The 27,209-nt window shown below is 39.6% G+C and overlaps 1 protein-coding gene across 1 annotated transcript in view; it reads right to left on the bottom strand.

Moving 5' to 3' along the window:
- The window catches only part of LOC124260749 (fibrillin-1-like), a 105,241-nt gene that overhangs the window by 30,342 nt on the left and 47,690 nt on the right, over positions 1-27,209 (bottom strand). Inside the window, exons 5-7 of the mRNA XM_046695061.1 lie at positions 25,981-26,124; positions 14,606-14,740; positions 13,460-13,594 (exon numbers count right to left, since the gene is read on the bottom strand). Of these exons, the coding sequence (XP_046551017.1) occupies positions 13,460-13,594; positions 14,606-14,740; positions 25,981-26,124 (414 nt within the window). The remainder of the gene's footprint in view (positions 1-13,459; positions 13,595-14,605; positions 14,741-25,980; positions 26,125-27,209) is intronic.

Genomic DNA, 27,209 nt, shown 5'->3' with positions numbered 1-27,209 from the left:
CTATTGTAAATATGAAGAATGGCACAGTTACACGATTGTAAATATGAAAAATGGCACAGTTACAGGATTGTAAATATTAAGAATGGCACAGGTACACTATTGTAAATATGAAGAATGGCACAGTTACACTATTGTAAATATGAAGAATGGCACAGTTACACTATTGTAAATATGAAGAATGGCACAGTTACACGATTTTAAATATGAAGAATGACTCAGAAAACGGCTGTATACATACAATGAGACACTTATGCGGTTGTGTGTGTGTGTGTGTGTTTAATGACGTCACAAACAATGAATTCTGTCACCCATGACTACGTTTTAGTTCTCCCTCTATTGTCACTACGCATGTAAACGCGTGTTGACGACATAGATGCTATAGCTACTGTTATGTGTCGCTTAGTTAGTTTTCATTACACCTGAAAAGCCATTAAGATCTTGTGTACATAAAGTACGAATATCTGGTCTCTATCTTTTTTGTATGTATTGCACCTGAAGAAATCACTGGTTGTAAGGTTATGGAATGTTCTTTTGCTGGTTTACGAAATACAGTCGAACAGGGTCGAAATTATAGGACCAACGTAACTTAAATTATCAACACAACCGAAAATGATGAAAAACGAAGTAATACGCAGGGACCAAGCTTTTAGCTCCGAGACAACCATACGATACTAGACATATTAAAATTTGTTGATATGCTATCACGATAGCGGTGGGCGAGCGATCTAAGGCGCCAGGCTGGGGATCCAGCGAGCTTAAGGTGCCGGGATCGAGCCCACCTGTGACCGGGTGTAAAAACATTGGAGTGCAGACTCTTTCAGTGCTGTCACAGCCCCTAGTGTACAGTACACAACCCTGTGCACTTAAAAGAACCCTCGTTGGTAAATGACCAGATGGTGGCCTAGTTGCGGGTACAGCAAGGTGCAGTAAAAGTTCTGTAACAATGTGTCCCTGTCCACCCCGCTGTGAAAGAATGAGAAAGCCACATTAAAACTTGGTGCGCCTTAGTGGCTGCAAGAGTTGTATGATCCTCAGGAAGTTGGGACTGAAAAATACGATGTGCCGTTGAGATTGACAAAGCGCCTTTAAGCAGCTGAGCTGAGCTGGATATTGGCGCTATTACACATATCATATAACCCACGCTATCCTTCTGCGATGATCGAATAAGAACAGTTAATTTACGACGATGATCGAAAAGGAACAGCCGATTTACGGCGATGATTGAAAAGGAATAGCATATTTACAACGAAGAATGAAAAGGAACAGCCTATTTACGACGGTGATGAATAAGAACGGCTCATTCACGACGGTGATTGAATAGGAACAGACGAATTACGACGAATTACGGCAGTTCAAGGAACTGCCTATTTACGTCGATAATTGGATAGGAACAGCCCATTTACGTCGATAATTGAATAGGAACATTTACGACTATTATTGAATAGGAACAGCCTATTTACGACGATGATTGAACAGGAACAGCCTATTTACGATGATGATGAATAGGAACAGCCCATGGCAATTCTGACTTGGAATCCCAAAGGTTATAAATGTATCGATTTACTGGCAAGTTCGAACACGAGAAACACCTTTAAAGATATACATAAAATTGTTTGATTGTCATTTTAGAACCGGGTTAGAGTAATCGAAGGATATATTATGGATTTCGCGTAACATATTTTGCCTATACTAATAGATACATAGGTATCCGTTGTCAGCATTGTGTCGCCAATGTCGAAGGTTACTACTGTTTAGTGTTGTGAACGACGTCGGATTTGCCGTTTGGGGAGGGTACGCCATTTTTATAAAAGTTCTCAGATTACAGGGAGTTACTGACAATTTCAAAGTTTCATTTAGAAGCGATGCTGTAAGCCTTATTTTTCAAATGGTAAAGTGTCCGCGCATCCAATGCTAATAGTTCAATGAAGTCATATGCCCCCATGACAATTGAATCTCAGGGTCAGCCGAATATACAGGAGAATTTCCCGAATGGAAACTCTTCTCATACATTTTACTAAAATTCATTGATAAAGGATGAGATATGCATATCTCACCTGGGGATGGGACACTTATAAATAAAACATTCATATCGGTGAGATAATTACTTGCTCCTCATCGAATCCGATCTACCAATAAACCGGATTGTGGCATACATTCCAGTGTGTTTTAATAAAATGAATAGCCAAACACATTTGTAAATGGTTATTTTCTGAACTTTAGAGCAATCGAATAGGAAATAGTGTAACAATTCAAACATTTGGTTCTTCGTAAATTACTGTCACTGGTTTTCACTAAAAGATGTACAAAGGAGATGTTATGACCAGTGCCCTGTTTGCTCGTGGGAGAATACAGAATACAGAAAAGACATGTTAAAATCATTTTGACAAAGATTCGCAGTGTTTTCAAGGAGGAAAAATACTCTTTGTTTAATGACTACACTAAATGTCTATGTGAAGCTATATTTGTCCCACAAACAAAATTTAGGTCTGAAGTCATTGGCAAGAGCCTGTCTCATTTTGAACATGAGCAAATATTTGGCAGAAGCCGAATGGAGATTGGTACAGTACAAACACATGGTTAACAATTCCTGCAATTCTCGCTTATTCCGTGCATACTTGAACAAAGACGTAAATAAAAACTTGCAATTCCAAAGACCCGTGAAGATCCGGGTTAGAATTTGTCCTTAGCAACCCATGCTTGTCGTAAAAGGAAACTAACGGGATCGGGTGGTCAGTCTCGCTGACTTGGCTGACACATGTCATCGTATCCCACTTGCGTAGATCGAAGCTAATGCTGTTGATTACTGGATTGTGTGGTCCAGACTGGATTATTTACAGACCGCCGCCATATAGCTGGAATATTGCTGAGTGCGGCGTTCAACAACAATCAATCAATAAATGTAAAGCCAAAAGAAAACATGGATACCTGTCACTATCTGATATTTTCTAAGTTACATAGTTTTGTAAGTAAACAATGACATGTCCAGTTGTCCAAAACGGGCTGTTATGCTACCTCTCCTTTTAAAATGCTAAAATGATGACACATTCTAGGCAATGAACTAATTTGCCACATAACCGACGAGGGCGGTGTATTGTTGTAAATCTGAGACACCTTTGTCAGTTATTGTTAGGAATTTCATCCCGACTCAAATTAACCTAACTGACTGCACCTGTTGCTCTGACGGAGGGATATAAGGCCTGTGGGTTATTCTCACACAACGCAGGATCCACATAGTGGATAACCCATTATCGGCGAAGACATTCCTTCAGGAAACCAACACCTGCATATCCACCGAATATCGCGTTTTCCCAATGGCGTGCTGTAAGCTAGAATGCCATTTGCTAAAGAACCAACTTAATTTATATTGTAAATTGGACACACTACACCGCGGTCGTCTGTACCAGAGTCGAGAAAATACGCAGTTGATCTCAAACTTTGAAGTACACGTTCTGGCTGAGATATTTTCAGCAATCAGCTCCGGCGCTGTGGGAAGTGACTGGACCTGAAGAAAGCCTTCATGAACGCGAAGGAATCTGCTATTCTTCTCAACACATCAACTCATGCATTGGTCGTTCAGAGAGCATTCCATCGAAAAGCCGAGTCTGTGCCGATCTGATATGCTAGGCTCGTTTCTGTGCCATCCGGCAGAACAGTGCCATCAACACTGACATTGAGACTCTGCCCTGCATCCTTGTCTCGTTTATGAAAGTTGTGGAATCATTAGCCTCGACACGCTTTTCAAGTGTGAGTTTAGTTTTACGCCGCTTTTAGCAACATTCCAGCAATATCACGCTGGGGAAACAGAACTGGGCTTCACCCATTGTATCCATGTGAGGAATCGAACCGGGTCTTCGGCGTGACGAGCGAATACTTTAACCACAGTGCTACCCCACCTCCCCTGCTTTTAATGACGAAAATGACACAAATGTGCGTTAAAGCGCACAAGAAATCTTTGAACAGCATCTCTGAAATGAACATATGCTCATGAAAACGTGTAAAGGAACACATGAAAGTACAAGTGTTCCTTTATTAATTTCCAGAATTTCACCCACAGTGCAACACATACCTTGTGGAGAAACCTGGAAAAGAATAAAGGAACACTTGTACTTTCATGTGTTCCCTTATTCGTTTCCATGAGTATATTTTACAGAAAAAACGGTCCCTAAATTATGATCAGAAAACATAATGAAAAGGAGCCAAGATTTGCAACATGTTGTTTTCAGGGTCTCTTGGACAGACTAAAGAATGACAAATCTGTCATATGTCATTATTCAGACGCTTCCAAAGGACAAGTGTTCAGCACCTTCTCAATGATCCCAATCTATAACGGCTGTATTCCACAAAATGTCTACACCGTTACACTGTAAATCCGACGAATAATGGAATGGTTTGGCTGCTACCTAACTCCCTATCCTTTAACAGCACAACTTGACATTCACGTTCAACATAGAAGCGCTTGTTAATATTGCTCTCTGCATTACAGAGGTCGAACACCAGGAAATGTTTTGTCTGGTACAAGACGTTTGATCAACAACAGCAATTTAACATGTACTGGATAATGTTGAGAATTCCGGGAAAGAGCTGTACCTTCATTTTGCGAGTGTACGCTGCTTTATCGTGAAGAATTAACACATCATTTGGGGCTAGATAATAGGGCGCCAGCAAGCAACCAGGAAACTAGTGCAATCGACGTTTCTAAACATCTCTTGTATCTGTGTAAACACGGGGATGTCAAGTACGATTGATTGAGTAACATATTTCTTCCTGGGCCTGGTTTTCTCTTTAACCAGTCGGAGCCAAGGTACAGTCGGACTCTCATTAGATTACTTTTTTATATTATTTTCTGCATGTAATCATAAGTGCGATACACTTTTAGATTATATTTATAATTCGTTAGGTTTTATGGATACGCCACAGTGTCGGAATCTATTAACCTCGTAAAAAGATGTTTCGAATTCCCATTAATAAGTTCTATCCGAATAAACAAAAAATTGCGTGTCAGCTGTCGACGTGGTACTTGCTGATCTTTCAAGAGCCTTTAAGGAGAAAGAAGCCGACAAATGTTTTCAACAGGAACCAGTGTAAATTTCTGATAAAAAATGTCTTTGCTAATCTTATGTGTCGATGCAATCATTTTCCTGGATTTTATAGAATTTGTTCTCTGTTTCATCGTTCCATCCTTATCATCTGAGGAGGAGACGCAATATAAACATGGGATGGTTGATGTACAATATGGTTAATGTACAATATTGTTCCCCGTCGTCGAACTCACAGTACGTTAACTCAAAGGGGGAAATAGTCAACTGTGTTGTGACAAGCAAGTGACGTCACATCAAATACTATGACGTAACGATAACCGCACAAGCCATCACACATGATGCAATCAGATATCATTATTTAACGAGTGTCTTTCTGATCAATTTGCACAATTCATGTAACTGTAAAATGTCTACTTGAGAATTTTGTATATGAACGGAAAACGTAATACAGGAACACATCATTTTGGGTATTTTGCTATTTAATGCAAACAGAAATAATTCAGAAATATTTTAATCCGACACACAGCCTAGTGGTTAATACTATGAGCAACGATTCAGTCTTTGGGACATGTTGACCGGTACACTTTACGTTGGGTCGTGAGACAAACGAAAGTTCCGGGGACATATTCTGACCTAGATTCCACACTGTGCATCTCAGTGCATCTCCTCAATCACCTGTGTAGGTGTAGCAACACGATCTGTGTTACATTTGGTGCAGAATTATGTGTGAGGATTCAGATGCTGAGCAGCTGACACTAATTAACATCGGTATGACGACGTGCTTTTGACTGATTGCACTCACTCGGAACAGGTAGTTGACTAAAAACATTCATTTTGGACAGGTAGTTGATTGGCTTAAAACGAATATTTGAAGGACAGCATTCATCCACCCAGGACAGAGAGAATTTATTTGGTCGAGACAAAAAGTAATTATTCACTCGAAACAGAAAGCATTAAATCTATGAACACACTGTAAGCAATCATTTACTCGGGTCATAAAGTATTCAGTCACTCAAACATTCTCGTGTACAAATACACTGGATCTTTAAAACGTGTTTATAGACCATTCTCTATTTAGACTTACGTTGATCGACAAGTATGCTGCCAACAACAGGTAGATGTACATATATTTCACATATTCTTGAGTACTACTATGTCGGAGACCATCTCTCGTGTCCCCACCGTGACATTGCTGCATTATTGTTTAAAAAAGGTGTAACACCATACTTACTAACTTTCTATAGGAAGAAGTATTACAAAAAGTAACCTATCTTAATGTCTTGTAATCAATGCAGTAGTAAATCAATATTAACCTTCTTTGTGAAAATCAGTGTGTTTCATTTCAAGAAACAATTATCATCGCAGCGCCATGCAGTAGTAATTCTGTGACAGTCCTATTATGTTAGTGTGTTTCATTTGTAAAGACACAATTATCATTGCATTGCATTGCCGTATTAAAACAGGGACTATGTTCGTGTGTCCGCCTCTATGGATGTAGTACTTGATATTCTTGTAAAATACAAACAGATAATGAAACAAGAGAAGTGTTGGCGACAAACAAGTGCAAAGTCTGTATCTGTAAAACCTAACACTATGTGTCTGTAAAACCTAACACTAAACACATACAATAGTATTCAGGTGCCACCCCTGGTGTCATCACTGACATTTTCTAGGGATTTCGATTATTCTCTGTTGACTAAACTTTTGGTCAAGTGCATTGATTGTGCTTTTCATACAGTTGTGAATTATTGTATTTCACATTGTTTGTATTCTACTAGCGACAGGGTGTCTGCAACATACATGTTTACGACATGCTGGAAACTGACAGCATGCAGTGTCTAATACATTCAGTGTTTTACAGTTTGGGATAAGCTGACTGTGGAACAGGTATCATCGTCGCCGTTCAGAGCGTACAAGATCAGCGACAAGGGTATAGGTTTGATTGATCCAAGAACAGACTTGATGAAATCGAGCTCAAACGGCGACTCGTGTTACTACAAACTTTCCTCATTCTGAAGGAGTATGATTTATGAATGCAACTCTTCCTCCACGGTGAAGTGTTTTCCACCCCTTTCAAGTCGCCATATTGCCATTAGACGTCAACGGTGTACACATAGTCGAAATCGGGGTAATCGTCTCTGGTCATGCGTCATGTTTTTAGATGAGTCCAGGCCCCGATTTCTCGAAACAAACTTAAGTCTGAGTTTTGACTTAAGTTAGAGATTTTACTCAAATTTGAGAAAATGCATTTCCCATAATAAAGTGAAATCGTTATTAAACATAGTAGACAATTTCAGTTTGTGGATAGATTACTTAAGTTATTTGGGCTTTTTTTTATTTTATAAATGCAGTTGAGTTAAAAATTCAGCTGTTTCAAATTGTCAAACTCAGTTTGTAATTTGAGTAAAAACTTAAGTTTGTTTCGAGAAATCGGGTCTAGATCACTTTGCATTTCCTGTAGCCGTGTGTATGGAAACCTGGTTGAAATGAACGCCAAGCCTATGCCAACCTGACACACCATGACAAATTTGGCGGATGGTCGGTTATGTTGTGGTGTGGGGTGGCATCAGACTGGCCGAACCCTACTCCATATTGAGCGAGGAGGACCACTGGACAGCATTATTGTGGCAACATGACACTCGTTTCCAAAACGTATTTAGCCTTTCAATATAACACAGCTTGTCACATCCAGCAGCACGACATTCAGAAAATGCCCTGACCAGCAAGGATTCTAGACCTTTCCCCTACTTAACACAGCCGGGGCATGATAGGAATGCGTGTGCGTTAACGTAAGTAGGCCGACGACGACGTAGTCTCTCGTACAGACCCTGAAGCAAATATATCCAAGAAAGCCCACGCAAGTCTAGAAAATGTGGCAAGTCTAGATTTCCACAGCTTCAGGAATGAGGAAAGTCTCAGGGCTCCTTTTCATTATATATATATTTTTTTTTACTATGAACTTTTTTTCAGTAAAATATGTTCATTTCAGAGACTAGTTGTTAGTCTAACGACGACGTTGACCAAGGCTGGCCAATAGCTGCAAAAGGAGTGTGAGAGACCCCAGATAATCGCCATTGGGAGACTCATATATTTCTAGTGAAGGAATGTTTGACAAATCGCGGCGGTGCATCTGATACAAAAACGTATTACTAATAAAAGAAAACTTTCAAATTTCCTACACTTTCCTACTCGCCCGTATAGATCGTTGGTAGATCTTCATTACCATTAATAATATGTTCCAGTTTGTTTATTATTATCATACAACTATTACTGGAAACAAATATCTCTTACATTTGTGGAAAATATTTATTTTCGAGAATGGTATATAAACATCGACGCCACAGACTAAGCACTCTCGATTATGTGCCAAATGAAAAACATGTGGTGGAAACTATAATTGTTTATGAGTATATCACTGAAATTTAATTACAAGACGAGGTGTGCGCGGAAAGAGTAACCATGTCCTTCTCCACAAATACCGTCCGTCCCTTTGTGTTCATCCTGTAATCAAGACATTTTGATTATAGCATTTACGTGTCCTCGTGTCCTTCCTATAACCAATGCGCAACCTATTCTGTTACCAATGCAATGTCAGTTTCGTTGTATCTTCTTGGAATCAATGGGACCCGGGTTTTAATCAATGACGTACTAAAGAGTGGCGTCCGGCTTATGATAAAACAAGTCTTTTACGGCTTGTTTCCATGTGTATATCTTATAATCAACGAAGGACTAAACCGTTTCTTTCTTTGTGTTCGTTTTATAATTAAGGAAGCACAAAACATAGCCTTCTTGATATTCATCACGTTCTCGTGTACATTTCAGGGAACGTAAACACAAATAAAATAACACAAAGGTTCGAGTGGGCAATTGCAACGTACATACATATCCACGAGCACGATTTTCTGTTTTCCCCTTCTATCATTTGATATAATAATTGCAAGTAGGAAAATCAATGAGACTTGATGTGTCTAATCCTTTTCAAGTATTATAACTCTAAGTTACCTTTTCACGCGTCTCTTATAATCAAAGCTCTAGTGAATCTAAACATTAAGATGCTCATCTATAATAAACAATTCGCGATACCCCTCATAATGAATTTTCTTTGACCTGCAATGCATCGTCCTGATCTAGGTGTATCAAGATCAAGGATATGGTTAATCCAAGTAGTTTTTATAAAACAAAATATTATTCAGGATTCTCCAAATGTGCTTCCTTAATATGTAGTGTTGCCGAAAGTTCGGTTACTAGTTTTCGTCTTAAAACCAGAAGAAACGTATTTCAATTCACTTTTCTTGACGTCTTTCAGGAAACAATGAGCTTGATGTACAATGATACCGCACAGAAATGATACAAACGGCACATCATCAACTTTGCAATACCAATCAAACATTAATTGAATAACCAGTCGTATTATATAATATAATACATTACGGTATTTTCATTCTCGCATTAATTTCAAGATTTTCAGGTTCCAAAAAGTAGACACATCCGCAAAGACCAAACTTTAGTTAAAGAGTGAGTGAGTTTAGTTTGACTCCGCTTTTAGAATATTCCAGCAGTCTCACAAGTTGCAACCCCAGAAATGGGTTTCACACATTGTTTAGTTAAAGAGTATTCAAGAATATATACATTATTCGCGTATAAACAACATGGCGTTGAGCTATTCCTCAAAGACATATGCTGGGTTGGTAATTCTTTTGCGCTTCTATCGGCTGGCCAAATAAACCTCTGCGACTGAGGTTACCAGAAGTCAATAAGAGAAGCACACTAACAGAAGGTACTGGACACTGAAAGAGTTCCTGCAACCCAATCTGGACAGAACCCTTACTAAATCTATTTACACCCTTACTCCTCTCCGCGGTGGCATCTATGGTATTTTATGTATATGAACCTGCTTGGACAATCGGTACCACAGTTAGGACTTCCGATGAATGAGCTGAACTACACGAAGACGGATCTCGTACACCACAATTATATTTGCATTGAGGCTAATTTGGCGATATGCATTGTCAGGAGGAGTCATTAGAATGTGTGAAGGAAAGATATAAATCTGGTAGAGTGATACACAAGAACTACAGTGCATCTCCCTTGATGGAGGAACCGGGAAATATCACTTGAGTCTGTGCCGTTAACATAACGGTTTTATCTTGGGAGCTGAAGTAACAGGGAAAGAAAAAACCTGAGTGAACAAACAGACTACCTATAAACCCTGTCGACACTGTATTGTGCTTTCATCTTCGAACAATAAAAGGTAGAGATATTTTGAGAAAAATACACCAAATTTCCAACACCTTTCCCTAAAAATGTTTTCTTTAACCCGTTTTTTTCCCACATGACGCCATACTGCTTTAGGACGGTTCACTACCTGTTCTAAAAAAGACAAATTCTATTGACTCTTGGGGAGAACATTATTATGTGATAAAGGATCTAGTTCCGCAACACTCAGCTCCGTTCATCAAATCCTCACATGTATAGTACTGTTACAGCATTGAAAAAATATACCAAAAAGAGAACCTTTTTACAGGTACATCAACAAAACTGTACAAGTAGGAGGATCTTCAACATGTCTTCTGACACATGACGATTGTCTGTCTATTCGTGAAATGTGACATCGCATTACAATATGATACGTATGTATGTGTTTCAAAATGGTCCTTTAATCTTCGGGGGCGGTGGGGTAGCCTAGTGGTTAAAAGCGTTCGGTTCACGCCAAAGACCCGGGTTGGAATCCCCCATGGGTAATGAAGCCCATTTCTTGTCCCCGCCGTGATATTGCTGGAATATTGCTAAAAGCGGCGTAAAACCAAACTCACTGACTTACTCCTTTAATCTTCTATTTGCTAATGTAGCAAATGACCGGGTTTCGGAATAACACAAATTATTGTTTTTGATAAAGTGAATTATATCCCTGAGTCATGAATCTACGTTAAGAAATTAAATAAAGTTTAGAAGTCTACGAATAACATTTCGTTACTTTATCATTTCATGCTGGATCTAGGTTACTTCCAGAAATCGTCTTTAGAAGAAACGAAAGACGCAATACGAAGTCGCGAAATTCGGAGGAAGGCCTAGTGCCGCGGATTTAAATCCAGTGCCACGTGAGACGAAGTTTGGCTGAACTTTCACTTAGGAAATCATACTAAAATGTGCATCAGAACAATTACCGTTGTCAGGCGTTATCCAGGAAATCTTTCCGATTTTTCACGGTGTAATCACATTTTATTTTTGGAAAATATCTTCTTGTTTTTTAAAAACAAACTTATGCCAATCGGCTTGGCGAAATGGAAATAGATATTTTAATTTGTCCATTTTCAAATTCTGCTAATCAGGCGGGTTCGGTTATCACGGTAGGGTATGACGTCATTGCATCATGACGTCATAACATTCCATCTTCATCGCATCCCAGACCGCCGTCACTATCGGATTTCACATGAATTAGGCAAAACTCAACGTTATGTTCCATACTGAAAATTACTCGTCAGCGTCTCTGTCTCTACATTGATGTATATAACTGTCGGATTTGGACCAAAAATTGTCAACGTTATCAAAAACTTAAACTCGCCCTATCCTGCAAAAACCTTTAAGGCCTATCGGAATCATTTCTCGCTTATTTCATTTTAAGCCATCATCCTTTTGCTCTGTAGTACATTTGGTCTCATGCTATCTCTTACCTGTACGGAAGATCACATTGTTTGAACAATTCATTAATTTGGCGATATACCAAGAACCTTAGTCAGCCAAGAGCTGTTAAAGATTAGATTCACCCCCATGTGAATTATAGCTGTGACTTAGTCCAATTCAATGTCCAGCAAAGTGAAAAAGTTAAAAAGTAACACATGGCTTTATATCTGTGCAAAGGAGTTATATTCACACTTTGGTAAAGACAATGTTAAAACGTTCTTGCTTTAGTTACAGATTCACGCCCTTGTTAATTAAAGATGTGATCTGGTCCTATCACATCCAACGATGTGAAAAGGTTACAAAGTAACACATGGCTTTATATCACTGCAGAGGAGTTATATTCACATTTCGGTTAAAATATTTTGGCATTTCGACAAAAAGAAACGAAAGGTTGTTGTTTTGTTTTTTCGAATGAGGTCATGATCATAATGGCTGTTCCTAGGCTTCTGTTCTAAGTTCTCAAGTGTTAGAGCTCGGGTTTACCAACAGAGGTTTATGACTCGTGGTTGAGACTTGTATTACCGGAGCTGGGTGAGAAGGGATGAACGTTGTCTGTCATAACAAGTGGATGATACAGCTCCGTGCCGAACCGTAAACCATAGAAGAGACACCTTTTACGACTTGTTCATGATGTGACTCACATTAACTCTCCACATAAAGGTTAGGTGATGTGAAATGGGGTTTAACACTTAACGTCACGTCCAATACCATTGCACTTACATAGAGACGTGCATGCAAGTGTGTTGTGTATGTATGTTACACTGTGTACCAGTCCGAACTAATACTGGTTTTATAGTGTTACCACGCTGATACACCATGCTACAGTTTAACATAGGTACTCCGCTCAGACACAGAGAACTGACAAAGATCTGACTCGTCCTTGGTTAATCACTCTAATGCCGTGAGCAAGACCAGGAAACAACAAGTACCATATTTTAACATATTTTGGTATGATAATGATGATGTGACTCGATCCACGCAAGATCTATCCTCGCTCAACTGCATATTTCTACTCAAATTATTTACAGGCGAGTCATGCTTTTTCGAAACAATTCTGTGTTGTAGTGTCTTTGACAGGTGGACGAATACAATTTACAGTATTGATAGTTGACATATATGTAACAAATAATGCAATGACAAATAATTAAAATAGAGATGAATTGAGTGTTGAACAATATTCGAGGTATATCACGGTGTGTAAGCTTAATATGGGATAAAGGCCGAGTGAGTTTAGTTTTACGCCGCACTCAGCAATATTCCAGCTATATGGCGGCGGTATGTAAATAATGGAGTCTGGACCAGACAATCCAGTGATCAACAGCATGAACATCGATCTACGCAATTGGGATACGATGACATGTGTCAACCAAGTCAGCGAGCCTGACCACCCGATCCCGTTAGTCGCCTCTTACGACAAGCATTGGTTACTGAAGATCAATTCGAACCCGGATCTTCACGGATCGATAAACACCGAAGTGATGCTTGTCTTAGACCTTTACTACTTCGTGAAAACCACGAACAAGAATAAGTCGTTGTCAAACCAAGAACCAGAGGCAAACTGATATTTGAGCCCGGGGACATAGGCTCCTGGTGAGCCCAGTGGACGCTTCTCTGCACAGCAAATTGCGGTGCCAGTGTAATCCGCGTCCCCCGACATTAAGAGAAAACATTCCAATCAAATGAAAACGCCATCTCACATACCACATTCAGGAAGCGATTAATATACCATGGTGACTTACTTTTGACGCACTGTGTCCCGTCATCGGAGGGGTTGAAGCCGACACTGCAGGCGCATACATTCTGGACACACTCACTGTTGGACACAGCATCTTCACAGTCGCTGTCAAGTGCGCATGTTTTGTCACCTATCTTTCCTGTTGAAAAAAATACGTAGTCTTTGTAAACACGGATCACAATTATACAATGTATTTAAGTAGATTCAGTAACATATCTGAAAAAACACACACCTCGGGAGATCTGTGACGGAAAAAGGATATATTAGTTTTTGTCATAAACAATATCAAGTCAAACAGGTGTCAAAAGAACTTTTACTCTCATGAAAAGTACAATTCACAAATTAATCTCATTATATTCAAAATAAGTTCATTTACAAATACTTTATAAAATAAGAAACAATAGAAAGTTTATATTAATTGCGAAATCTGAAAATAAAACAAAGCCGATTAATATCATATAATGTTCATATGATGTACATGGGTGGGAGCAAATGAGATTACAACAATGCATCTGCGCAAATAAGTTAATAAAACACTAAAAAACAAGGGAAAAAGAAGAATGGTACACAGAACGATATATATACATAGAGATGTAAATGAAACATTTAAATCAATTAAAAACAGTCAAGTTTAATCAATTTGAAGTTCGTAACGGTAAATAATCAGGTATTGATAAGATATGCGACACGAAGAACAATAAGCATCTGTATCTGTCGCAAGGCACGCCCATTACTGTCTCCCGATAACAGTAAATTGATTCAGAGAAGCGTGTGCTTTACTTTAATGTTTCTTTAAGGGCGTTGTTACTGCTTATCACTCTTCAGCGCGATGTTTTTCTAAGTGTAAGGTCTCACAAAAGTTCGCGTTTTTGTTCATTATCAAGATCCAAAACCTCTTAACCCAGTGCAAAGTGTATATTTTCTAAATACGTTAATTGACAAGTACAGAGATATAACATGCAGCTTAAGATCGTCACAGAATATGTACATCGGAGACACATTTTTCTGAATACCATTGATGTAAAATCATAATTTACAATGTCTATAATATAACATACAGAAAGATAACATATCTATACAAAGTAAATCACCCAAAGTCGTTGAAAGAGATTTATGTTTTACGAAGAATCGTAAAAGTATAAATACTTACTTATTGTACAGCCAGTAAGGTTATCGTGCCTATAGTAACCAGATTCACAGGCACATGTTCCGTTCCTTGAACAAACACCTCTGGAATAGGCGTCCCAGCACTCTTGGTTTAACGTACAGCGGTCTCCAAACTTACCTGAAAAGTGGTACATACTTACGATAAGTGAAAAGTTCATAAAGGATACATATTGAAAGGATACATCCATGTCTCGGGTGAAGTCTGTATTACAGCATGTCCTAGTGTTTCGGAGTAGTGCCTCTGGTAACGTATGTGAGTCGGTGGAACTAGTTTACTGGGGGTATTCCGTATGTAGCTCACGTTTGGGTAATAAAACGGTTTTTCACGTCACCCTGTGGCTGAGTAAGATCAGCGATCCTTCAAGAACATTCCTTGTAACCGAACTACCATTCCTCCTAAACGAATAGATACACAGCCCATATCAACTTCCTAGGTCTAAGATTCGCCAAAACGCCTCCATTGGCACCATCAGTGAATTCATCAATGATCCGACCCAAAACAATAGATGAGGGAACTTTTAAGCGCAAGGCTTTGGAGCGACTGTGTCAAAACAACTACTTCTCACTCCATGCATCGCGAAGCGGGATGGAGATATATGTACGGAATCCTGTAACGGCCATCTCGAAAGCCAGGCAAGAGGCTGATGAAGTACGAGTGGGTCCAATCATTCTAGACATGCAACATCATCAGCCAATCAGCGTCGACTTCATCTGATTTACAGCTGCCGCACCTGATGACGTGCACGTGAAGATGACACGCCTATATTCGAGTCTTTTTAAACAGAGTTTTATTTCGTCTTTAATGCGGTAATACTAGGAGTGAGAGACGTTTCCCGAAGCTTATCATTTCTGAACATATTGTGTAAACTTTGAGGGTAAAGAAATTATATCTGTTATGGCTAATATCCGTTCTTGTTCTTATAGTGATGACTCAGTATTGTATCTTACAGTCTGGTTAGGGCGCACACGCTGGACACGTGTAGACATTACTACATGGTGAATGTGTCACTGTGTTCAGACGTTTTGTGTTTCACGAGAAGAACGATAGATATTATAATTTGACACTCGCTCAATCTCTATGATGCACAGAAGAACCTAATCCACTCATTATTATCTATATTTGATACATTGGTCAGTAGAAACAGATGTCCGATGACCTGATTGACTTGTACCACACGATCCCGAAGTTTTCAGGTGACCTATCGAGTAGCATCTGCATAACACCTCGCGAACACCTGGTATTATCACTATGGAGAGAACTGTGTCCATAAACAAACATCAAGATGACATCAACAATGAGTTAGTGACGTCACATCTGTAAATCCCATGTCAACAATCATGTTTGTATTACGTCAGCAAAGCCGTACACTTAGTGAGTGATTATGGTGACTATGGTCACGACGGGGAACATCAGAAATGAGCTTTACACACTGTACCCATATGGGGAATAAAACCCGTATCTTCGGCGTCATAAGCGAAAACTTTAACCACTCGGCTATCCACCACACCAAATTTCACAGACCACACAACTCGCTTATCTTGGACATTTTAGAAATAGATGTACCCTTAGTTCGAGACTAAAGGAATGTAGATATTAAACTAAAGTGACAATATGAACTCCGTCTGGTCAAAATGTGTTTGTGGGGCCTGGGGACGCCGGTATCATGACTATTGAATAGTGATGGGATTCTTCAAAGGCATTTAGAAGCTGGTGTAATAATACAAGACTCATCTTATGGATAACAATTTCTTTATTTGTTCACCACGACGTTTCTGGGCTAGTTCTTGCCCCTGGGCCTTCTTCAGGTGGATACACCAAACTAGCCCAGAAACGTCATGGAAAACAAATAAAGAAGTTGTTATCCATAAGTTTTGTCTTGTATTATTGAATACTGATCCATAAGGACAAGCTGATATAGTCAGATTCGTACAATCGTCACAGCTGTAAGCATAGATTTTGTCTGGTTATAGAATCAGTATTGGCGCTTTAATTTACATCGCTTAAAGAACATATTCAAGTTAAAATAGTCAACAATGCGTCTGTGTGTGATATCTGGAAATTTAATAACATGTATGCGGTTATATGTGCACCAAGGCATGACCTAGTAATTACCTGAAAGCCGTTTTTATCATGTTTTACAGCTTTTGCCTTGCTTTACCATTTGTTACAAGAGATAAGATGGAATTCATAGAGAGCCATAAAACAACCGTTACGGCAAACCACTGATATCACAACATGGCAGTTTGCATTTCATAACACGTAAATAATGTTGAGTCAGAGCAACTGTTAAAAAAATTATTTGCGACGCTGCCCATTTACACAACCCCCGACATGTGGTTCTTTCCGAAAGCGTCCTAGACCGGAATAACCCTCCTCACAAACGCCTTCCTGTATAACCCCTCACCTGTTCACTACTAGAAAGGTAAGGAGGATGACGTCATGGACGTCATGAACATTTATACTCTCCTGTGCTTTACTGGCATCGGCAAAGACGTTACAGTTTACAGCGTTGGTTTCTTATAAATCAATCACGACATTCTCTTTCAGATTTCGAGTTCATTTGAGACTACATCAGAGGCACGAGTTGGTCAGTACTATCAGGTGCATATTATTACATATCATCTCTTAGTTGGGCCAGGATCCGCTCAAAGTGGGTTCTGTTTGCATATTTGGTTTGATGTATATATTTAGTCGTAAAGACTATACTGGTACTGGTGGAATTTACAGATGTGGTAATCATCGATATCAACATAGTGTTACTAATTAAATCTAAAATCTCATTTGAACCAATTATCCTGATCTAAAGTAATTAAAGCCAATGTCGAATAGCAAATCCTTTCGTCAACATGGTGTTACTAATTTAATTTAAAAGCTCATTTAAGTCAATTTCCCTGATATAAAATAATTAAAGACAATGTCGAACAGCAAATTAACTTGAAAATCTTTTCCCAGTGGTAACATTAATTCTTGGGATAAAGCATACGTTGTTCCTTTATATCAATGTATGCAATGTGTATATCATTAGACAAGACACCCGTAGTGTATCACAGTCTTGTCATTCAAGAAATGTTCATTCCACTATCATTCATTGCTGACATTAACAAACGTCTGCAAACTGATATCATAAATGGCCAACGCCGTCTCCCAGAAAGCAATCCTCAAACAGAATCGTGTCCCGAAGGCAATAAAAAATGTTGGCGACCAAATGGCTTGCTTTACGTTAAGAGGTTTTGGAAATAGCTCAATCGTGCTCATTAGCAACGGTACGCCATGAGCGTATTTTCAGAGGCATCCAAATGTCATCACAGATAGTCACGGCAGCAAGTGCTTATTATATGCATTCCTTGTACAATGAAACATATATTACGCCCCGTGTGAAGTTCTTACCAGCAAGTCTCTGTGTTAATGGATCTACATGCAAACGTTCTGAGAATTTTGGATATATGCATTCCATCCTAGAACTGTGCATGTGTTATCTTTTCATCAGCAAGACATGTCTTTTTGTTGTTTTATGGCCTCATGGCCTGTAATGTATTTACTAATCACAGATTATATGTGTTGTATTACCCAGTAGAACAGAGGTGATATTCAGGAGAAATGTCTGGAGCTTGAAGAACAATAATATTATATGTATACACTGTAGGCAAATAAATGTTAACGTACAGCTACCACCTTCTATCATTTCTGATCATGAAGCCCACTCTTAAAAACGACAAGCTGATAATGCAACTCTTGTTCTTTTAGATATGGAGAGAGTGAATATAGTTTTAGGCCGCGTTTAGCATTATTCCAGCAACATCCCGCGGGGGACACAAAAAATACGCTTTACCCATGTGGGGAATCGAACCCGAATCTTTAGCATAATGTGCTAAGGTTTTAACCTCTTCTCTACCCCATCGTCCTTTATAGATTTAAAGGTTAAACATGATGTATGCAGAATATGTAATAAAAGTATATCAGATTTGCATCCAAATATTCATGACATAGTAACACTACGTGTATACAGAGTTTAAGTGAACACATCTTGTTCAGGAATTTCTAATAGTGTTGATAATAATTTCGAATAAGTAACATCCCAACTGGACAATGCTGTAAATTACAATGGACGATTTCCTTAATACTTTGACGAGCTCGCAGGATTTCAGATCTAAATTGCATGAATCATTACACAACACGTGGGACCTTTCGTGATCTGTGCAATATGCTCCCAGCCTATAGCTATTTCCTTGATATGTGTCATGTTCTCCTTGTACATATATACATTGATGTACAAAGATGATAAAAATGGCGTCTATTACTGCTTCTTGCCAAGAGCAAAAATATCTTCCAAAGTGCAACGCCTACTAATTATAGTTTTACAAGACTCCTTGTTTATTTACAAGGGTTTTTTGCCAAAGCGAAACGTAGATGCTATACAGCGATAGAATCGAGGAATTATACTACACCCTTAGGTGATCCTTGAATATAAACTGACGTCGACGCTGTTATAATCACCACCGAGCTAGTTATTCTGAAGTAAATACTGTTGAAAATACCATCAAAACATATACCAGAGATTGTGTCGTTCAGACACGTCTATCTGATGTAGCACAAAAGGTGCATCATTGAAGAACGCTCGTCTTACCCTGGAGCTATTATAGCAGTGGTTGTTGTATGTTGAAGGCAACAGCTTGTGATCAGTGTATCCGAGACATGTGGGGAATGTTTCGGGAGAATCCGAACTACGTCTCATTTTGGTTATGATATGCTCAGTGAAGCTAGTAATAAGAAGCGTTGGATTCAGAAAAACAGTGGGGATGATCACAAGATATGTGAGTGAGTGAGTTTAGTTTTGCGCCGCACTCAGCAATGTTCCAGCTATATGGCGGTGGTCTGTAAATAATTGAGTCTGGACCAGACAATCCAGTGATCAACAGCATGAGCATCGATCTACGCAACTGGGAACCGTTGATGTGTGTCAACCAAGTCAGCGAGCCTGACCACCCGACCCCGTTAGTCGCCTCATACGACAAGCAGGGTTACTGAAGGTCAATATTCGATATGTGATAATGGAGGGCGAATATCGTGTCCGTGGTGATCAAATAGAATGAGTGAGTTGGGTTTTTAACGCAGCTTCCAACAGTGTACCAGTCATATCGTGTCACATTGATGAGGGAGGAAAGCCCCAAGTGATGCAGGTGTCAGCCGTTTATGACGTTTAACATACGACCAATGGTGCACACAAACCTATAAACCTCATCGGAGCGACCCGGGGATGGAACCCATGATCATAGGTTAGGATCATAATCGGAGCCTTAGACCACATGGCCATCCATGTCCTCCGAAGTGTGTTTACAGGGACATTGATACCATGCTCCATGTTTCTACGCCGTTGTGCTGTTGAACGCTTAATTCATCAATGTCCCAGTTCCAGTTCCAGTTCCAGTTCCAGTAAGTGTGTCTGGACCAGACCAACCTGAGACTGATGCGATTAGAATTGTTTAGAATCTGGCCTGTCAAGTATGGAAATACTCAGGGAACTATTGTATGGAAATACTCAGGGAGCACTTGTATGGAAATACTCAGGAAGCAATTGTATGGAAATACTCAGGAAGCAATTGTGTGGAAATACTCAGGGAGCAATTGTATGGAAATACTCAGGAAGCAATTGTATGGAAATACTCAGGAAGCAATTGTATGGAAATACTCAGGAGCAATTGTATGGAAATACTCAGGGAGCAATTGTTTCCGATGTGCAAGGCCGACTTAAATATTTTGTACCACAAAGGACTGTCAAATGCCTCCCATTATTTTCTTTGACCCATCAGTGACAAACATGACGTTTGATCCAGAAGCCTGTTTTTTGTTGTACCATACGTTCGCGAAGTTTTTCAAGTGACTAACCAAATAGCCTTTGCATATGCCTATGGTGCCTCCGGTGGGGCAGAAAACACTAAACTTTTCGCGAGCACCTGGTATCGTCACTATTTGATAGTGATTCATAAACCCACGTTCATGAAATAGTAGGAAACATAAAATCCATTCCGCTTTTAGTAGAGGTTACTAATGGATAATGAAAGGGTTTTGTTGTTTCTATTTCTGAAACTTCTCCATCACTGGAACATTCACACGATTCGGGTAAAACGAAATGTATGAAAGTCTATATTTGAACCCCTACAATACTAGTTAAAAATATATTTGTGTGCGTTTGGAATCTGAAGCTATTGATTGGGCTTCTTTGAGTTTTTTGTAATATGTGTTGTCATCTGTTTTTCAAAACATAAAACCTTTGTGATTAAATTATTTCTGTCGATATCTGCAAAGGTATAAAAACGAATCGTTGTTTTTGGCAATATATCAAGATTTAATCTCTCACTTCAGACACTAAATACTGGTATTGTCATGTAATGCTTGCCTTAATGACCGTATGTAATACTTCTTGCGAGCCACCCAGTAATGTTAAGTGGTCGTACGCCCTACTGGCAACAAGGCAATGCGATCTGGTTCATGTTTTGAAGAGGCAAATTATTTATCAAAGAAAGCCATGGAAGTAAATGTAACAACGAAACATCCTTCATTTCTCAAGATAGACAGTTTTCTTATCAGGCAAATACGCACTTGTACCTCAAGACATACAGCTTACTCGTTGTTATCAAGAACACTATAAAGTTGGCAAATATGCAAAATCCATTTGAGTGATAAAGGCAAGATGACTTCGTGGCTGATGTATAAATGGAAGATAAAGACAACCTGTTCTCAAGAACAGGGAAGAACTGTGCAACGGGAAGACGAGAAGGTGTCTGGAAAAGCATAAAAGTAAACATCGTACATCTTCCCAAAATAGGGAGATAACTATGAAGTCCAGTATCATCCTTGACGAACTGGGCTGAAATTTTGGCGATACATTTTGGCTGGACTAACAAATCAGATTCACGTACTGAAATCGACATTTGCAGAGAACATTGCGAGTGCAACGCTGAATTCGGTCGATTGCAAGATTCACAAAGCGCGTTCACCGTCAACTGGGCGTCGACAGATACTGTTTGATGTTTTTTCTTGCTTTAGGTCCACTTGCTCGTCTGAGCTGAAGAACTTTACTTGATAAGACCCGTTTTATTACAGGATTGATCTTACTTATCGATCAGAGGGTCTTCCGTACGCCGTCATTTTGTTTTAGCAAATGCATGAGACAGCAAATGTGACTTATGATTGGTCAATAAGATGGACATAGAAGGAACATAATTCATGATAACCGCTGGTGGCGCAGAATTCCAGACAAGCTCCACAGCGGTGGAAACTCGACTTTTATGGCCAGTTTACTACCCTGCCTCGGGATGTTGAACGCAGTACAGCGATGTCGAAGAGGTGAGGTGAAATTGGGTTTAACGTCGTGCTTGAGAATATTTCGCTCATATGACGACGTGCATGCGTGTGTATGTGTATGTGGGGCTGCTTGTACTAGCCCAGACTTAAGCTGGTTTTATAGTGCTAGCCCACTGAGATACCAAGCCGCAGTGAAGCATGAATACCCCACTCAGACACATTATACTGACTCCGAGCCGACCAGTCCTTGTTGTACCCATTACTGCCGAGCGCCAGGCCATATTTTAACGTCTTTTGGTATGACGCGTTCGGGGATCGAACCCGCGACCTTCCACTCTCCGGGCGGACGCTCTAACCACTACACCACGGAGGCGGCACAGCATTATCGGCTACCGGATGATGTAATAGGCCCCTGTTGACTGGTCAAACTGACAATGTGGGTTTGATTTAGGCCAGCATTAGTTGACAAATTAACACCTATTACAGGTATCATTTTACTCTGTCCTATCATGCGTTAGCACGATTCAGTTTGAATGTCATGTAAATGTACAAAATGGCTTGCAGGTGCTCGTGTCGTCTAAATCGCCACTATTAGGTGTGGAGAGTTGCCATTCTTTGCTATAGGGATCCGCTGATAATGGGTTCGAATTTAAGATTTAACTTAAGTATGATAAGAGGTTTGGCAGTAGGCTGTTTTCGTAAATTTCACCACATTGGTAACGAATACGACACTGTCACTTTGTTTTTCTTTATGATAACAACTTATTACAACTTGTAAAACACCCTCAACCCATTGTTATATAAGCTTTATATAATTACTAGGATAAAATTAAAGTATGTACACACTGGCTTGATGGTAGCTACATAGATACAAGAAGAAATCATGGTTATTCAATGGTGATATATTTGTCATGGCTGTGTTTTACACCTAAAGTTTGCAATGTTTAGGCAACTGTTTTCAGCTAGTAATGTTTTAATTGATAAACTCTGTAATGGTTTCAATGAACACCTACCAATTTGGATGCAGGGGAGCTGACAATACCGATGGAAATGTTGTTTGTTGTGTAACGCCGCAATCAGCAATAATCCAGCAACATGACGGCGGTCTGTAAATAATCGAGTCTGGACCAGACAATCCAGTGACTGACATCATGATCATCGGTCTTTGCAATGTTATTACGATGACATGTGTCAACGAAGTCAGCGAGCCTGACCACCCGATCCCGCTAGTCGCCTCTATTGGTTACTGCGTTCGCTCGTCACACCGAAGACCCAGGTTCGATTTTCCACATGGGGACAGTGTGCAAAGTCCATGTTTTATGCCCCCGCCGTAATATTGCTTGACTATTGCTAAACGCCTCTACAAGCATGCTCAATCAATACAAAATTACGGGTTTTTTCCACTTTCGCCATGTTCTGGAACTGTTCTGACAATGCCTTCGGTTTATGTATAACTGCCTGTGTTGCCAGATGACTCCGTAGATATGTGGAGTCAAGAGTTTCCGGAGTTTTACACACGATGCTTATAACCCTACACGCATCTACTGCCTCTTGTCTAGCAAGCTGAGCATCACTGCCAGGGGCTTTAATCATTCAAGTCAGCGTTCTTTTCCTCGTAATTAAGATTTATTGCGTCCTTCGCAAACAACACACTTGTTTTGAATTGTATAATTATATTTTAAGAAGGTTTCTAACTGTAAGTATTTAAGAGTATTTGTTTCTAATTGGATAACTGCACTTTCAAAATTCTGTTTACAATCTTGTGAATTGTTGATTTACTTGGCAAACGGTTTACATTTACATCAAAGTGTTGTTGTGTAGGGAATCGTTATACTGCACCATGGAGCACACCGGGATGAGGTTTCGTTGTCAGAAGAAATAATTCGCTGCATTCTGATATGTAACATCATCATAGAATGACGATTTCAAGACTCGACAGCATGACGACTATTGTCGCCAAGATAGCTTTTAATGTACATGGCATGGCGTAAAGTAGTCTTAGAAATCACGAAAAGAATATCTAACGTTAATGCAATGGTCTCGTTGTTTACATGTAGTATAGCTAAGTTTGCGAATGAATCACGAAGCATTAAGTAGATTCACGATGGCCACGTTGCCTAATTTGCTGTGCAGAGTTGTGTCTCTTGCACACGCCTCGGGACCTATGATCGTAGATTTGAATCTCAGTGGGCCCTGATTATTCGTCAGCACCATACCCGTGGTGGTGGGTTTCGACAAAATGGTAAAAGTCTGTGGCATATATTACTTAAGGCTTTCCTGCCCCACTGACTAGCCTATTTGGATTAATGTTTAAAGCGATGGTAAACCCCTCTCTCATTCATGATTATTTTATTCTGCATTACGTAGCGTAGCAATATATAGATATGTTAACAATAAAAAGCGACAAAAATATTTCAATATTCATCGTAATGACAAAAGTGACACATCCCTTTCCATATTCAAAACAAATTCCGATTGCCCGATTCCTGTTTAATCTTGAGCATTTGTTTAATGCTGATACGATAAGAACAAGGTGCACAAACACACGCAAAGGCAAGTAATGTTGAACAGTTTTACGAGTTAATTGCATCACAGACTATGAAGGAATAGAATATATTTGAGAATGGCTACAGATATGATAAACAGCCCATCGTGCACTGAATACTGCGAAGTCGTGTTATATCGGGTTAAAGTAGGAATAACTGCCGGATCGTTTAAAGCCGCATGGTGCATTCAACGCTGTGACGTTGCGATACTTCACGGCTGTTTGACGTAACATATAGCGAATAAGTAATAATAGCTGCAGAACCACGTCACGTGTTATGGTGCATGAGACACCATCAAGTCGCGACACTTCAAAGCTAAACAAACGTAACATACTGAAGCGAATAAGTAAGAATAGCCGCAGGACGGAGTAACATCTTATGGTGCATTGCACTAGTATGAAGTCGCGTACCCGTGAAGGTCCGGGTTAGAATTGATCTTCAGTTACCCAAGCTTGTCGTAAGAGTCGGCTAACGGGATCGGGTGGTCAGGCTCGCTGACTTGGTTGACACATGTGGTCGTATCCCAGTAGCGTAGATCGATGCTCATGCTGTGGATCACTCAGTTGTCTGGTCGAAACTCAATTATTTACAGACCGCCGCCATACAGCTGGAATATTTCAGAGTGCGGCGTAAAACTAAACTCACTCACTCACTATACAGTCGCGACAGTTAACGGCTATAACGTAATAAGTATTGTCGCGAACTAAAGTATGAACGGTTTAATGTTTAGGAGGACTGAACAACATATGTTAATATGTGTACGACTGCGTAATATAATGGGTTGTTACGGAGTGAACATATGACAGTGACCCCATCCAGGAAAGGTAACAAGGGTGTATTGAAGAATATAGACGTACGGATAGTTCCCGATAGTATGTTGCAGCATAATGGTGAAAGCGAGAGGGTACGTTAGAATAACGTAGGTTGCTATAGTGGGGTAGTCAGAAGAGACACAGTAGGGTGTGCATAATGACAGTGAACCTGAGTGAGTGAATGTTGCTTTAAGCCGTTTACGCAATATTGTAGCTATTCGCGGCTAACAGTGAACCTTAGTGTAAAACAGTTTAAACAAACGCCCAAACACAACAGCCTAGTGCATGTGGAAGACAGACTTACCATGCAGCTTGTAGCAACGGCTGCAGCTTCTGGCAACATTTGAATCATGGTGCTGGTCTGTTTCAGCTTGTTTTCGCTGTTTTTCACAATGATTCATTTCACTCAAACCCAAAGAATATTGAATCAGTTGCTTCACTGCATGTTCTTGATGTTGTTTAAAGTGCCCATTAAGCACACAAAAAGTTGCATTTACCTTAGAGTATAAATGACCTCACCACGTTTAAGTTTATATATGACTATCAAATTCTAGGGTGTTCCCATACTTTTTGTTTGTATAGTTTAAAAAATTATCATTTAAGGAAGGAGAAAAGAAAATATGAATCATTTATCATATCCATGTACATGAATATATTGTCATTATATAGAAATGTATGTAAATACTCGTATACTTACGTCTAGTGCACTGTGTTCCCAGGTTGTTGGAGAAGTACCCGGATAGACACTGGCACGACCCCTGGCGGCACTCGGAGAAACCAACGTACTGGTCACAGTCACAACATGGAGGGTTGGGTCGACACGACATCCCGATACGTTTGGCTGCGTGACAAGAATGTCTTCTTCAGTCAAGTTGCTAATCAGTAAAGCCACAAGCATAACCTTTGAAAGCAATAATTTTATATTTGGTTAGTTGCATACGTATGCCTGTATTTTTTAGACACTAATCTTACATGATGGTTAGTATATCAAAATCCATCAGATATTAACACATGTTCAAATGGGTAGCCTAAAAGCGGTCAGGCCGAAGAACTGGTTGATTTACATGGGTACAATGTGTGAAGCCCATTTCTGGTGTCCCCGCCGTGTTTATCATTGCTTACTCATACACTTCTTCTGAATCAAACTTATGAATGCCGCTTTGAACGGTATTTCATTTATTTTTCACCTCGCAAAATCATTATACAAAAAACAGTTTTACACGTCTTCCTGTGTTGACCATACCCATGTTTTCGTCCATCTAAAGAATAGTGTTCTACCATGGAACAAAATGAATTGAAGTTACTTTTATTCATGTTTTACACAAGAAAAAAACCTCAAACAATACATAAGAACAAAAATGACTGTCGAAAGAAAGTATACACCAATGTTTGACCGTGATATAAAATATTACAATAAGGAAATAGTTATTCACTGATGATGGTGCACTTGATACTGGTATAAGAGTTGTGTTTTGGACCTCAAATGTGCAGTCTTTCGGTGACTGTTTTAACCCGAGTAACTTTTTCGATAACGTTTGTAATCCAAGTTTCATGTGTGCACTTTGTCGGGCAGTTCGCAAGAACTACACTCGTAAAGCACGGTCACATAATAGTGAAGACACCAGGTGTTCGCGAAAATTGAGCCGGAACATGATGAAACGTTTGTTTCAGTTTGCCACAGACTGGTCTGTCTTGCTTGAGCGTAAAATCAAATCTACTGTTTCTTTCCAATCGTAAAAGCTCTCTAGGTGTAACATGGGGTGAAACATGAAGAGTGGAGGACATTGAAGATTTCCAGCAGCACACTATTGGTTATCCTATCACAACAGACTATCCGAAATATCTACGTTGTCCTTGACCTTAACCCACCTTCATCAGAACCGTCGAGACAGTCATCCTCAAGGTCAAGGACCCATGACTGTTTTA

The sequence above is a fragment of the Haliotis rubra genome, unplaced genomic scaffold, assembly GCF_003918875.1.
Source record: "Haliotis rubra isolate DU_JTF1 unplaced genomic scaffold, ASM391887v1 Scf773, whole genome shotgun sequence".
In the NCBI taxonomy this organism is placed as follows: domain Eukaryota; kingdom Metazoa; phylum Mollusca; class Gastropoda; order Lepetellida; family Haliotidae; genus Haliotis; species Haliotis rubra.
This window is presented reverse-complemented; position numbering and strand designations above follow the sequence as displayed.